Source organism: Aspergillus pseudonomiae (genome assembly GCF_009193645.1).
Source record: "Aspergillus pseudonomiae strain CBS 119388 unplaced genomic scaffold BDV37scaffold_23, whole genome shotgun sequence".
NCBI classification, from domain to species: Eukaryota; Fungi; Ascomycota; class Eurotiomycetes; order Eurotiales; family Aspergillaceae; genus Aspergillus; species Aspergillus pseudonomiae.
Window position 1 is genome coordinate 333,017 of NW_022476015.1, and position 13,580 is coordinate 346,596.

Genomic DNA, 13,580 nt, shown 5'->3' on the forward strand with positions numbered 1-13,580 from the left:
GGGGATGGGGCGTTAGGGGGTGGGTTGGGTATATACGGAGTCAGTATAGGTCTGGTAGTGAATGTGTCGTTTTTATGTCTGACTGAGTGTCTACAATGCTTTCTTACTCACTGTGTAACTAGGTAATATCTCCAAGAAGCTATTATTTCCTCACCCTGACCATGAGTTCAATGATCAGTTCCATAAAATAGATATCATAAAAAATAACATGCGATACTCCAAACCCACATTGGCCAGCGGTGTCGGAAGAAAATCCCCAATGTCTAAGACACTCGACCCATCCTGCAACCTACATTCCCTGAAAGGGAAACAAGCCCAATCCTTCGCCCGCAGGAACGACGCTACCCAGACAAGCATCTTCAGCTATGCTTAGCGTCGATGTCGATCACTACCGTAGTCTACCGGGGATCGTATCAGACCGCTTGTCCGCCGCCACTGACATAGCCAATATCTCCGAGATAATCTGGCTGTTTATCTGGACGTGCTAACAGAGTCGATAGACTAGAAGCTGGTGTGGTGACACCTAATATACCTTACATATGCATGTAAACCAGGTAGGAAGTCGTTAAACTCAAGCTACGTCTTCGGTGAATCTTCGGAGGTATAGTTTTAACGTCTCTGGACACCCAGGTGAACTATGGTTTTGGATTGATTGCACCGGATCTGACTTCCTTGGGCAAAAGTACCCAGCCTACACTGTTTTCTGCAGACGGCCATATCTCTCCTAAACACGTGGGTGGAGTCCGAAGGATCTAGTCACCAAAGTTACCCTACACATTCCCTCCTCCATCCAGAACAGTTTCCAACCGAGTACCGAGAGAGGCACTATTGTTCTTCCTAAATTGCGCTCTGCTTTATCTGCCCCGCCAGGACACTCATCCTAGTCTACTGTAGACAATCTAATAGATAAGCGCCAACATCGTATACTACCCGGTCAATCCCCCTGACCCAATTAGGAAAGTCACTCACCATATAAACTCACTCACCCTCCTCTCTCGAACTCCAAAAAGCACACACCCATCCAAACCAATCTAAGACCCTCATCTAAAATGCGCATCCTCTCCATCGGTCTCCTCCTCCTCGCCAGCGCGCTCACAGCGCAGGCCTGCACATACTGCCAATGCGAATTCGAAGACGGCTCGCACTGCTGCGTCTACTCTGTAAGCAATGCACTCAGTCCTTGAGTACGTGAGCGAGTAAGCGTGAGATGTGCTAACTCGTATCCAGGACGTCACACAGGGAAACCTTGACTGTCCCTCTGTGTGCAAGAATGCGCATCGCGCGGACGGCAAGACGAGCGATGATGGCATGCCGGGGACTGCTTGCAATGCCGGCGGGAAGTATAAGTGTGCTTCTCCTTTTACGGCGCTGGATCGCACGCCTTGTTATAAGCAGTAGAGTGCTTTCTTTGTCCTTCATTTCTTGGGGGAGTTGTTGGGTTTGTATATAGGATTTGATGTGGTAGGAGTGCTAGGGTTGAGGGTTGGGATGGGCTTTATATATAGTAATATCTTTGTTTACTAGTCGAGAAGCCAACTTAACTTCTAGCTATATATGGAGGGGATAGCATGTGGAGGTCTATCATTAACAAGTCACTGTATAGGGCATAGTAAGGATAAATGGTATCCAGACAAGGTCTATTGAATTTGTATGCTACTATCAGCAACGAAGCTAGTATTTCACAAATAGAAAATAGATAAAACACAGCCCAAACGAGCAACTCGTAAATTAAAGCCAGGGTTACTCTGTATAATCCGTAAGCAGCCTATGATCCACCTCATTACGGCAGCTCCACTTAATTGCCATTTCGCCTGCTTGTTCCTTGGTCTTGGCAGTGCTTATTTCCTCGTCCCTGGCTTGGACCCTGTGCCTAACAGTCAATCTATGGTTCCAGGGGTCGTATCGAATTTTGACCTGGCTGTATAAAGTTTGGATTAAATTTTTAATTCATATTTGTTTATTGAGGTTGTTTTGTTTACCGGCCTCAGGAACCATGGCTCCGTTGGGTTTAGCGTGCGTGCCTCAGGGACAAATGCAAACAGTCAATATGATGGCTGGCCGTGTAATCATTGTTAACCACTGAAACATGGCCGAGCATCGATGTTGATGTAGAATGAATGAATTACCGAGAGTCTGACGCAATCGCCGATGAGGTATTCGTTGCATTGCCAATCACTCGTGTTTTGCTCTGCTCAGTTCCCCACGTCTGATTAATTTCAACTGCATGCAGCACATGGATTTCCTGAACAGGACATGATCGGAGGCATCGTTCCACCTCCTGCATTCTGGATGACAACATCCCAACAGCTTCTCTTGCTCAGCACATGAATTCCTGTCTTTCCAGTTCATTGACTTGGTTGGCACCATCTGCAGAACTCGACACATGACTCTACACTTCAATCTTTAATCCCCTCCCTTGATTCAGATCAGTCACAAAGCCACCTACTGCAGTATGACAGACAGCACACATCATATCCCTGCAGATGGCTTCTCACAATACAGAGAAGCTACAGCTCACCTCCCCAAGCTCGAAGCCAACGATTTCCAACATGCGGGGCCCCCTCCGGACGCTAAATATACGCCTCCGCCGGCAGGACCCGCCCAGCCGTGGTACAACCCACGCGGGTGGTCGCTGCACACCAAGCTGATTGCGGGCGTCGTAGGCGTTGCAGTTGTCGTGGCTGTCATTGTGGGAGCCGTCGAGGGCACAAAGGCAAATCGCTATCCGGACTATACGCCACTCAACTACCAACTGGTAGATACGTACTCGGGAACATCTTTTCTCGATCGCTTTGACTATTACCATGATGAGGACCCGACTAAAGGGTTTGTCCAGTATGCGCCCGTCTCACCGTTCTATGCTATCTAGGGTTTTATACTCATTCGTAACGTTTAGATATGTAGATCGAGCGGCGGCAAATGCGCTGAATCTCACTTATGCTACGGATTCATCCGTTGTGTTGCGGGTGGATACCTCGAATCAGAATGCGGTTAATGGCCGACAGTCTGTGCGGCTGGAGTCCAAGGCCGGCTATGATAACGGTCTGTTCCTCTTTGATATTCTTCATACGCCCTATGGTTGTGGCACGTGGCCGGCATTGTGGTTGACCGATACTACCAATTGGCCGGTGAACGGAGAAATCGATGTCCTGGAGACGACCAACAATGCGCCTGAAGGCAATGCTGTTACATTGCACACGACGAGGGGCTGCAATATGAAGGTCAGACGAAAGCAGACCGGTGGCACAGTGTATACAACCTGCGACAACAGCACCAACGGGAACGCAGGGTGTGGTGTCCAGGGATCGCCAGAAAGCTACGGTGAGCCTTTTAACAACAATGGCGGCGGTGTAAGTCCAAGAGTCTCCATACTCCCACGAAACCACCTAACACAGCCTAGGTATACGCCCTGGAACTGCGAGATGCCGGCATCCGTGCCTGGATGTTCCCACGGGACTCTATCCCAGACGATATCACCAATTCCAACAGCTCCCCAGACCCATCCACCTGGGGTACTGCATTGGCTGACTTCCCCAATACGGACTGTGACATCCCGTCGCATTTCCGCAACCAAAGCATCATTGCTAACATCGACCTGTGCGGTGAACTTGGCGCTCAAAAGCAGTTCTACACAGAACAATCTCAGTGTCCGGGCACGTGCAACAGTTTTGTTGCAACGAACCCATCGGCCTTTACAGAGGCTTACTGGGAATTCAAAAGTTTCAAAGTCTACCAAGCTCAATAGATTTTTTCGGTGTTATTATTTTGGTTATTGCGCCATGTAATAGGTTGGGCGGATATCATGGACATGAGTTTGCGATTATAAGGGTGGCTTTCTGGGATCTTCGCGCTTTGCTAATATATCATAATTTACTAATAATGTTAATTGTTATCGTCTCTTGCGCTGCGGTTGTACGCAGTCTAGGTCTGTGGGGTTATTCATAGAATGTGGCTAAGCTGGGACACATGAGGGAAGACAGGTTACAGTGGGGGTTATTGTAGGACCCTAGAGTTAGAAAGCAGAACAAGTGAGAATAATAACCAAAAGAGACCTTATATGAACCATATTTTGATGCTTTTGTTAGTCAGGTCGCTACCAAACAAACAAAAAAAGAAAAATGAGAAAGAGGAAGGAAACAGAAAGACGCAAGGGGTGAGTGAATATGGTACCATTATAGAAGACCTAACCTCAAGAAATATATAACCACGACACTGCTCATCAAAAAAATATCACCCAACGAGTCACATAAATATAGGAAACAACAATAACAGCACAATAGAAAATAACCAGACATGCCCTTTTTAAAAAAAAAAAAAAATAATGTAACACCACAACATCTGCAGTCACACACATGAACCAAAAACCAAAGTTCCGCAGGAAAGCCAAAAAATAAAGAAACTGGACTTGAAGGGAATTGAACCCTCGACTTCTCGCATGCGAAGCGAGCACTCTACCACTGAGTTACAAGCCCATTGTAACTTGAAAGATGCCTCACTATAATAAACCAAAGTACAATTTCCACATTGACGTAGTTGATCTCCTAGAATATTGATTGTGCAACTGGACTTGGTACAATCATTTTCTTTATTTTTGGTGTAATGGCGCAGTAGGATACCTGTATAGGGCTGAAAGACACGGTAGAAGATTTTTGTGTCTATATTTTTTTTTTATTTCCTCCCTTCGTGTGTCGATTTGTTGGGTTCGTGATGAGGCACTGTGGGACTTTGTGATGGAGTGAGATTCTTTCTTTCTGACTTGCTGTGTGGAGACTGTACTCATCTGCCGATGTAATTGTAGAAATTGTTAGAAACCATGATATGAGGATGTATTTGGCAGTATAGCATAGCGACAATGTGTTGAAAAAGAAAATGGAATGGAAGACCAGACCAGCCTTAAAATGGAACGACGGAGGCTGGACGAGAAAAAACAAAAAGAAATGCTTCCGATGCGGGGAATCGAACCCCGAGCTGCTGTGTGAGAGACAGCGATGTTAGCCATTACACCACATCGGATGATTGTTGAATTGTGCATTCATCTTACGCTACATAAGCCAAAACGCTTTGATCAAACCACTTTCGTTGTTCCACCAAGCATTGCATCAACTTTTAGCATCTTTTGGACCTTACGAAGCCCACACCCGCCCATGTTTTTAAAGCCAATTTTCGATAAGAACTCGCCCCTATGATCCAGACAGGGATATCCAATTCGGGAATACAGAATAGTAGCTCTCCAAACGCTTTGTTGTTGCCCAACTTGACACTGTCTGTACTTCCCAGCCACTCCACCTAGCTTCTGACACAAAAGAAAGTTAATAGAACTACTTTAGCACGGAGTACATATATGTACTTGGGACAAGGCCTTTTCACATCAACCTCTTCTCTCATGAAAGCTGTAGTGTTCGTGCGGCCTTTATGACCAACAAGCCTGGGCGTGATGATACCCCCGCCTTTGCTCCCCAAATCAGTACATCACCGCCCTTCCTGGCAATAATACATGCTTATCACAAATGGCTGGCATCGGAACACCCCCGAGTAGCGTGCCAGCAGCACTCCCGGATGCAAAGGACGACGGAATAGAAGACTTCGGCGACTTTGTGTGCACTGAAGACGAGGAGGTTGATCTCGAAGAGGTTGCCGAGCCCTGGCAGAAGTACAGTATAAAGGAAGCTTAACGTGTCTTCTATCCAGTTTATCTTGGAGAAGTGCTTAATGAAAGGTATCTGGTAGAGCATAAACTCGACCATGGAGGCTTCTCTACTGTCTGGATGGCCCGTGACCTTCAGAGCGATAGGGACGTAGCCCTCAAGGTTACGTCTTCGGGAGAATATGGGGAGAATGAAATCCAGATGCAAGACATAATCATCCAGAATGTGCAGGATGCCTCCCATCTTGTGACGTGCTTATCGACCTTTCAGCTGCCTGGTGAGAAGTGTCATCATAGGGTCCTAGTATTACCCTTGATGGGCCCATGTCTCTGCCCTGCCATCCTGAGAACAATGTCCATGACCAGTCGTATGTCCGCTGCACGGCAATTGCTAGGGGCCTTGGAAAATCTACATAACGCAGGCATTGTACACCGTGGTGAGTGAACTCTGTCTTCCACTTTCCTGTTGATTCGCATTCTAATGCATATTCGACAGATCTAAACGACAGGAACTGTACGTGGGGGATGGCTCCTCTACCTACCCTCAATAGAAGAGCTAAATATGAAACACTTGGCCGGCCGCTTAAGGAAGTTATACCATTTGTGGACCTCTGGAAGCAGGGAGAGCTTGTTCAGCCTATGCAAATCCCGGAGGCCTTACGGACCGATGACTTCTATCTTGGAGATTTTGGTCTGGCGATGCAGCTGGGCGATCCCACATTTCAACCTGGGTATCCGCCAATGCAGTTCTGCTCCCCAGACCGACTTCATAAGAAAGAACCAAGCTTTGCCTGCGATATGTGGAGTTACATGACCATCTTCACAGAGCTTTACCTTGGCCATCCGCCTTTCGCCACCTGGCTTGAGGGTGGAGTAATAACTGGTATGGTCAGGTGTTTAGGTCCGCTACCTGAGCAATGGAAGGGGCTTTCCAATCATCCTGGAGGGCTTGATTCCTGGTATGACCAGTATCAAATGCCCTATCCAAATTATGACTTTGCACGAACTATTGCGTACTATCATCCCAACGCCGATCCGGTTGAGCGAGAACATGCGCACTCTATTATGTCTAAGGTGTTTAATTATTGTCCTGAGAAACGTCCGACCGCAGCAGAGCTTCTGCAGGATCATTCCTTTAGAGCAATCATGGATAAATATGGTTTTTGATGGTCTATTCTCTGAACTTGGTTGGCTGCGTTGCTGTGTCTTTCTTGCCTGTGCATTTCGAGTCTGTCATGGAATCTATACACGTAACTTGTCTTTTTATGTTGACCCTAATGTTGACCACAGGTGCTGAGATGCCTCGTCAGAAAGATCGGCTTCTCCCTGCCCATCGACCGCTTCAGTATCTTCCGGAACGATAGATATAGGTCCGAACCAGAACTTTCGTCTCCGTCAGTGTCGAATTGAAATTGAGGATCCACAGAATCGGGATCGCCCGTATAATACCATCGACCATCGTAGGTTAGCATCGCTGCATCGATTTGAAGATCCTGTAAATAGGGGAATGGTGCCGTTCCATTGAAGAGTGCAGGAGAAATTGGCCACCATCCTGTGAGTATTAGACTTTCCAAGGGGGCGGTTTCTGCTAGCTTTCTGAGGGAGAGATTTAACGCATCTCCATCTGGGTAGACTGGATCTTCGGCCTGGGATTGATAGCTGTGGTTGAGGGGAATGCTCTCTTCGAAGGAGATATATAGATTCTTGAGGTTGCTTAGGGACGGTGAGTCCAGTGCTTTGGCGAGGGCTGAATAGTTAGTGAGCTATACCCTTGAGGAACGTTGGAGACTTAGCTAGTCGATACTCCTGTAACTCGTTGTTCTTCGGAGCGGGGGCGTTCAGCTTCAGTGTCAGTCTTTCTAACCTAGGTAATGAAGAGATAATCCAACTGATCACTGAGGGGTACAGATACCGTTCGAAGACAGGGATGTACAAGGACCTGACGCTTGGCAATTCTGGTAGATCCGTATGATCTGAAGAAAGGTAGATGTGATCGCAGGTGACCCGAGCAGTATTTACGGTATATCGCTCTCCTATGTAGACCAGGCTATGATGACTGCCTTCTGTGGTGTTCGAGTTGTGATCCCTTCGAGTTACAGGGGGCTATAGCACACACCGCTTGCAAGAAGAATGTGCTATATAACAAAGAAAACTATACCAAATAGAGAAAGTCCGTTTCGCAGCAAGGTGAAGCCAACAATTGTCCTTCACCTTAAAGCTATATACCCTATACCATACACAAGATATGTTCAAATACACTGAGTCTACAGAGAGACCATCAGGAAACCAGCCGCCGCCGCCGCAACAAAGTACGCCACACCGAACCAACCACTCACCCGAACAGCAACAGGGCTCACAACACCGGCAGCTGCGCCCTCAGAAGTAGAGGTACTAGCTGCGCTGCCATCACCGGTAGGACGAGAAGTCACCTTGCCTGTGCCCGCAGACCCCGCCTGGCTGACCAAAGACTTGCAGGTGCCAGACAGATCCTTGGCAGACTGAATCGACGCTGCACCGTCGAAATCACAGGCGGACTTGCGCTTACCCTGGTCTTTATAATACTGATCAAGGACGAAGGACAACTGGTCCTTGCTCGAACAGACGCTGTAGGAACCATAGCCACCAGTCGTAGCGTTGTGAGAGATGCCGTCACAGATACCCTGGCCATACCCGCAGACTTGACCGAAAAGCTCGCCGTATTGTTCTGCCTTGACGGAGTCACTGACCACGCAAGACAAGCTGGACACCATACAAGAGCAGAGGTCCTTGTTTGGAGATGGGGGAAGGGGGCTCGACTTGGCGAGCCACATGTCATCGACGGTGGGACAGGCGCGGGGGGAGTTGGTGGGGGAGTAGCTGGCGCTGTTGATGCCGGTGGGTGTGGCAGACTGGATTTGCTTGGAGTAGGATCCGAAGTCTGCTTCAGTCTTGATAGACTTGCCATCGACTGAGACTAAACCGTAGTCGTTTTCCGTTTCGAAGTACATGTAGACGATACCGCCGCTCCAGACATCCTCCATCTGGGGACCGAAGAGCACAGGAACATCGCTGAACTTGCGGGGCTTCTCATCGTTGCATCCATATTCAGAGAAGAAGATGGGAATGGAATAGTCTTTGTATTCATTCGTTCGGTTTTCATATCCCGAGGTTTGGAAGGTTTTATCACCGCACCACTCATAGATATTGTAGCCGAAGAAATCGACGGACTCAGACTTGTCGCCGCAGTTGAGGTAATCAGAGATCGGCACACGAATGTCTGGATTGTCGGTGGTCGCATATCCGATACCGAGAGATTCCCGGTACCCCTGGTCCTTGATATAGGCTTTCATATCTCTTGCAGCAGCTTTGACGAAGGCAGCGCCAGTGGACTCGTTTGCCCTGTTGACTACCTCGTTTCCGGCGAAGAAACCAATGACATTGTCATACTGGTGGAATGCATCAATGACACTAGTGTAGCGAGTGTACTGGTCGACTGTCCACTCGGGGGAATCGGACGTGATAGACTCATCGGGGGACGCTAGATCGGTGATGACATAGATGCCTGCGTCGGTCAGCTTTTGCATGCAGTCGTCATGATTCTGGCCCGGGTCGACTGCGTAGGTCCGGATGACGTTCGTCCGCAGTTGCTGAAGATAGGGGATATCACGCTCGCATTTGGACGCATCCGCCAAAGGGTCGACGTAGCGGTTGCTGGATTGACCATTTCCACCAGCTCCGCCACCAGTGTAATCCTCTACAAACATGGATTAGATCGAAAATGATTGCGGTAAGATATGATGGTAAACATACCCTGATAGGCCACACCTCGGATGTAACTAGGCTGCTGTGTCAGTGTTTGAATGCCTACAGAAGGAAAAGTGGCTCTCACAATTCAGTTCCGTTATTGGAGTAGAAAAACTTGGAGCCCTGTCCAGTAGTATGGTTAGTAAAGCATGTATCTGGAGGGGCATTGCTCGGCTTGCCTTGATCTCGATATGTGGGATACTGGCCAAGGCGGACCCTGACATCAGGGAGACACCCGTCAGCGTGGAAAATCTCATTTTAAGTGAGTATAAGCGAACTCGATATAAAGCCTTCGTTATATTCCAAGCAATACTAAAGAGGGACAATAAAGGCAGAAAATCCGTCGGGACGAGAGAAAATGAGTGGAAATACCTCACACAACACAGCCCATGCCACAGGGACGAAAAAGACTTAAAAGAACTCGACGTGTGAATTGGGTGGAGGTAGGCAACGCTAGAGTTGAAGCGCCCCTGCATCAAAAGATACCATTGTCGGACTGCACTATCATCCTGCCTCATTCATGCTAGTCGGCTCCTAATGCGAGAGGATGTGCCTAAGGGCAGTTTTCTCCACTATTGAGGTTGAGGAGACCATCGACTGGACCAGGAGACTATAATTTCGGCTAAGTACTGCAATGATACATAACTAATGTGTACTATGGTATATGAGTCACTGAGTAGTGCCACCACGAGCAAGCAATTTAGTGGATGTAACATGGGGGCGACCTGTCAAATATTGAATCGGCGCATTAATGAGCGAAGGAACTCACTACTTGGCAAGAAAGCTTAGCCGACGATTGGCGGGCCAGGTCGATGGAGCCCTAAGAATGGAACGATTCTCAGGACCACTCCATGAGTGGTTCATAGGGTTTGCTACTGCACGAAGCATAGCGATTACAAGTGTATTGCCCGACTCATTCTAGTCATACACCCGATGCTAGCAGGCACTTATGTCGTCTCTAGCACTAGCAGTGTAGCATTGGAACTGGACCATAGCGTCTAGTGTGATAGTGGTTACTAGTATTGTCTTCGCTTAGGAAATACCAACAGGGAAATAAATTTCAGACCCTAATAGTTACCTAGTCAGGCAACGCTTTGAACTAGGTCGAATGTACGCACTAATTTAGAGCGCTGAAGCAGGGATTTCGAGGGACCTCCGTGGACATCCGATATCTATACCCAAGCTCAAGCCCCACCGTCATTTCCGAGAGCGCTAAAATGGGCCCTACGTGACCAAACACCAGATGTTCGGCGATTTTCCGGAGAGGAACGGCCGTGCGAGGTAACAGTGCTAAATTAAACCAGTTACTACTGGTGGATCCCTCGAGTACTAGCCAGCTCGACAACGACTACGGAGCATATTGGTGGTAATCATTCCTCGGCACTAGGTAGGTCATTCGGTAAATACTAATCCACCGTCAGACCCGGCGAACCCCTTTGATAGACGGTCTGCTGGCTGGTATCCACTAAATTATGGGGCATGCTTCATTGGCTATGCTGTTCAAATACCCCGGACTATTTTCCCTTTCATGCTTGGCCTTGGCACACAATTTATCCTCCCAATTGCCTCTGACCCGGTTCTCTACAAAGAGTACGAAGTAGGTCGTCCAGATTTAGACGATACAAGCATATACGTGGAATATATGTAATTGCAATGGAGTAGGGTATAAATTTATTAGTCATACTATTCATGCAGCATTCTCAGAATTGAAATAGAGAAACAAAACTTCCGCCTTATCTGGCCTCAGTACTCAGCATAGGCACTGGTTGCGCAGTCCTGGTAACCTGATCTCCAGCCCGCACGATGCGCTGACCCGTCGAATCCGTCAGCATCGGCGACTTACCATCCGGTAAGGAACGCTTCCAGATTTCCACCTCGCACCCGCCACGAAGAACCGCGACCCTCATGGTAGACAGCAAGTTATGAGCGGCATTGGAATGGTTATAGACACCACCGTTGAAGATAGCTGTAGCGTCTTTGCCAACGGCCGACGAGATGAATGCCTTGCCGCCCGGATGCTCCTTGATAAAACTCGTGATATCATGAATCACGCCTCCGATAGTAACAAGGGCTCTACCATTCTTGGCTTCGGTGACGAAGTCATCCCAATCCATGACGGGGAGCTGGTCGAGGGGAATGCCCCAGTCGAGAGTAGAGCGCTTTTGATCGAGCTTCTTCTGCAGCTGTTGGATGCGACCTTTCTCGATTTCATTCTGGCGGAACTGTTTGAGGTCGTAGGCGAGGCCGAGCTGCTTCCAGACCCAGATGGACCATTTTGTGGGGTCGTACTGCCACCATTCGATGGCGTTACGGTAGTCCGACGGGAACTCGTGATGGAAGTTATGGTATCCCTCACCGAGAGTAACGAAGGCGGTTATAACGTGGTCTCTGGGGGAATTGCGATCATCGAAGGGTTGTTCGCCGATCCAATGGGCAAGCGAATTGACGCAGAAGGTGGCCTGTTGAATGAAGAACACGCGCAGGATGCCACCGTAGACGAATCCGCCAAGCCAGTCGCCCCAGCCCAGGCCACAGACCAAAGTCGGGAACACGAGACACATGAACAGAGCCGACTTGATATAGTTGGTATGCTGCCACACGACGACGGCATCGGCGTCGAGATCCGTGACGTCTGTGCGACCGATTCGCTTCGGGTTCTGCTTCAGCACCATCCAACCGATATGCGAATACCAGAAGCCCTTTTGGGCCGAGTATGGGTCCTTCTCTGTATCGGTGTACCGGTGGTGGGAACGGTGGCCTCGCGACCACCATCGGATCGAGCCTTGTCCTGCACCGGCTCCTGCGGCGGCTAGGTAGATCCTTAATGGGAGAGTGGCCTTGTAGCATCGGTGGGCCCAGAAGCGGTGGTATCCTATCACTAGTCAGACAATAGATGAGAGCTCGAGGGAAGGGAATCATACCGGCTGTAATGCCAAGGGCTGCGTTGAAGTAGTATACAACGGTGAAGATGCCCGTATAGAGCTGAAGAGGTGTCCAGTATGCCCCGACACAGCCAAGGAAGGGAATGAAGAGGATAAAAAAACAGTTCAACCAGTTGATATGCTTATACCAGTTGGCCCAAGTGATGGGTTGTTCAGTGATATGCGGCTCTTTGGAGTTGTACTTTTTTCTCAGAGGGACGTAGTCTGTAGTGCCATCGTTTAGAGGAGTCGCTGCTGGTGATTTTGCGTCGAGCGCCATCTTGGGCTCTTTGGCATTCGAGGTCATGTATGATAGCCTATAATATCGTATGATGGTCTATCATACCATGAGCGAAGAACGAAGTTATACTCAGCGAGAGTGTAATCCGACACCAGCAGTTGGCTACTATGTATATGAATACAATCTACATATTTCAAGTGGTATGATTCAAGCTCCTTTCAAATGTCCGCTCAACAATTAATCCATAAAGAAATAAAGTGAGTGAATCTCTACCAAATGTTGTCATAGAAGACGTTGGGGCTAAATTGTTGGGAACGGGTGGCATGTTGCCTGAGTCAGCCCTAGGAACATTCGAAACAGTTGACGACCTTGGTTGAACTCAACCCGAAGTCAATGACATAAAATATCCTAACTTCCATGTGTTACCCAGAATCATGATTCTCAACCTTCCATATTTGCCTCGGTGGTCGCCGTCACATGCACCTCTGGCGTAGATACAGGTTGAGATGTCTGGGCGTGGCGATCAGAACGCTAATGGATTGGAAGCTTCACATGTTGACCATAGAAGCTGGACCGTGTCAAAGAACTGAAACACTAATCTGCCGCTAGTCAGGTAGATAACGTATAACAAAAGCAGCTAGACCGCAGGCTAGGCAATAGAAGACTGAGCTGCTGGTTATAGATGCAGGACTTCAACTCGTTCATCCTCACGAGATTGAACCATAGCACTGCTTCCCGAAGACGAGTCCCCACGTCTGGAAGTTAGAATTTATGCATATAGAGTTCCTCTCCGTGGTTGAGGGCCATTCCGAGAAAAGGCAGAGGCCCATTTGCACATAGTGTGAATCATAGGGGGTATTGGATTAATATACATGTCTACACATAGTAGCTAGCCGCAATAGTTTGCCACGGCTGTAAAGCAGAAAAGTATAAATCGCTTTGGAAATTTGAATTCATCTGATTGTACATATAGTGCAGACGAAATATAACT

At 48.3% G+C, this 13,580-nt stretch overlaps 5 protein-coding genes and 2 non-coding genes across 7 annotated transcripts; 3 read left to right on the top strand and 4 right to left on the bottom strand.

Annotated features, from left to right (window-relative positions):
* Positions 1-1,049: 1,049 nt before the first annotated feature.
* On the top strand, positions 1,050-1,398 carry BDV37DRAFT_281893 (uncharacterized protein; the record flags this gene model as incomplete). The annotated part of the gene is made up of 2 exons (XM_032086913.1): positions 1,050-1,160; positions 1,228-1,398. The coding sequence occupies 2 exons, from the start codon at positions 1,050-1,052 to the stop codon at positions 1,396-1,398; spliced, it is 282 nt and encodes a 93-aa protein (XP_031942806.1).
* A 606-nt stretch (positions 1,399-2,004) lies between these two features.
* Positions 2,005-3,745, top strand: BDV37DRAFT_293175 (glycoside hydrolase family 16 protein; the record flags this gene model as incomplete). The annotated part of the gene is made up of 3 exons (XM_032089350.1): positions 2,005-2,835; positions 2,897-3,350; positions 3,401-3,745. The coding sequence occupies exons 1-3, from the start codon at positions 2,453-2,455 to the stop codon at positions 3,743-3,745; spliced, it is 1,182 nt and encodes a 393-aa protein (XP_031942807.1). The 5' UTR covers positions 2,005-2,452.
* A 655-nt stretch (positions 3,746-4,400) lies between these two features.
* Positions 4,401-4,472, bottom strand: BDV37DRAFT_t87. The gene has a single exon. It is a non-coding gene; the product is annotated as a tRNA-Ala (tRNA).
* Positions 4,473-4,941: 469 nt separating this feature from the next.
* On the bottom strand, positions 4,942-5,013 carry BDV37DRAFT_t86. Its single transcript has one exon. It is a non-coding gene; the product is annotated as a tRNA-Glu (tRNA).
* A 494-nt stretch (positions 5,014-5,507) lies between these two features.
* On the top strand, positions 5,508-6,811 carry BDV37DRAFT_270725 (kinase domain-containing protein; the record flags this gene model as incomplete). The annotated part of the gene is made up of 3 exons (XM_032084604.1): positions 5,508-5,655; positions 5,689-6,081; positions 6,141-6,811. The coding sequence occupies 3 exons, from the start codon at positions 5,508-5,510 to the stop codon at positions 6,809-6,811; spliced, it is 1,212 nt and encodes a 403-aa protein (XP_031942808.1).
* Positions 6,812-7,512: 701 nt separating this feature from the next.
* BDV37DRAFT_92789 (glycoside hydrolase family 72 protein) lies at positions 7,513-10,061 on the bottom strand. The gene is made up of 5 exons (XM_032091456.1): positions 9,800-10,061; positions 9,607-9,679; positions 9,513-9,550; positions 9,434-9,459; positions 7,513-9,377 (listed from the first exon to the last, which is right to left on the bottom strand). Exons 1-5 carry the CDS (start codon positions 9,943-9,945, stop codon positions 7,909-7,911), a joined length of 1,752 nt encoding a protein of 583 aa, XP_031942809.1. The 5' UTR covers positions 9,946-10,061; the 3' UTR covers positions 7,513-7,908.
* Positions 10,062-11,080: 1,019 nt separating this feature from the next.
* Positions 11,081-13,058, bottom strand: BDV37DRAFT_245207 (acyl-CoA desaturase). The gene is made up of 2 exons (XM_032081631.1): positions 12,349-13,058; positions 11,081-12,299 (listed from the first exon to the last, which is right to left on the bottom strand). The coding sequence occupies exons 1-2, from the start codon at positions 12,653-12,655 to the stop codon at positions 11,161-11,163; spliced, it is 1,446 nt and encodes a 481-aa protein (XP_031942810.1). The 5' UTR covers positions 12,656-13,058; the 3' UTR covers positions 11,081-11,160.
* Between the last annotated feature and the right edge of the window lie 522 nt (positions 13,059-13,580).

What these genes read in the sequence shown, in the direction of transcription:
- BDV37DRAFT_92789 (XM_032091456.1), bottom strand. Translation starts at nt 9,945, where the DNA reads ATGAGGCAGGATGATAGTGCAGTCCGACAATGGTATCTTTTGATGCAG. An exon ending in CATGGGCTGTGTTGTGTGAG is followed by an intron (nt 9,680 to 9,799) that starts GTATTTCCACTC and finishes ACTTAAAATGAG; the next exon opens with ATTTTCCACGCTGACGGGTG. An exon ending in TCCAATAACGGAACTGAATT is followed by an intron (nt 9,460 to 9,512) that starts GTGAGAGCCACT and finishes ACAGCAGCCTAG; the next exon opens with TTACATCCGAGGTGTGGCCT.
- BDV37DRAFT_245207 (XM_032081631.1), bottom strand. Translation starts at nt 12,655, where the DNA reads ATGACCTCGAATGCCAAAGAGCCCAAGATGGCGCTCGACGCAAAATCA. An exon ending in AGCCCTTGGCATTACAGCCG is followed by an intron (nt 12,300 to 12,348) that starts GTATGATTCCCT and finishes GACTAGTGATAG; the next exon opens with GATACCACCGCTTCTGGGCC.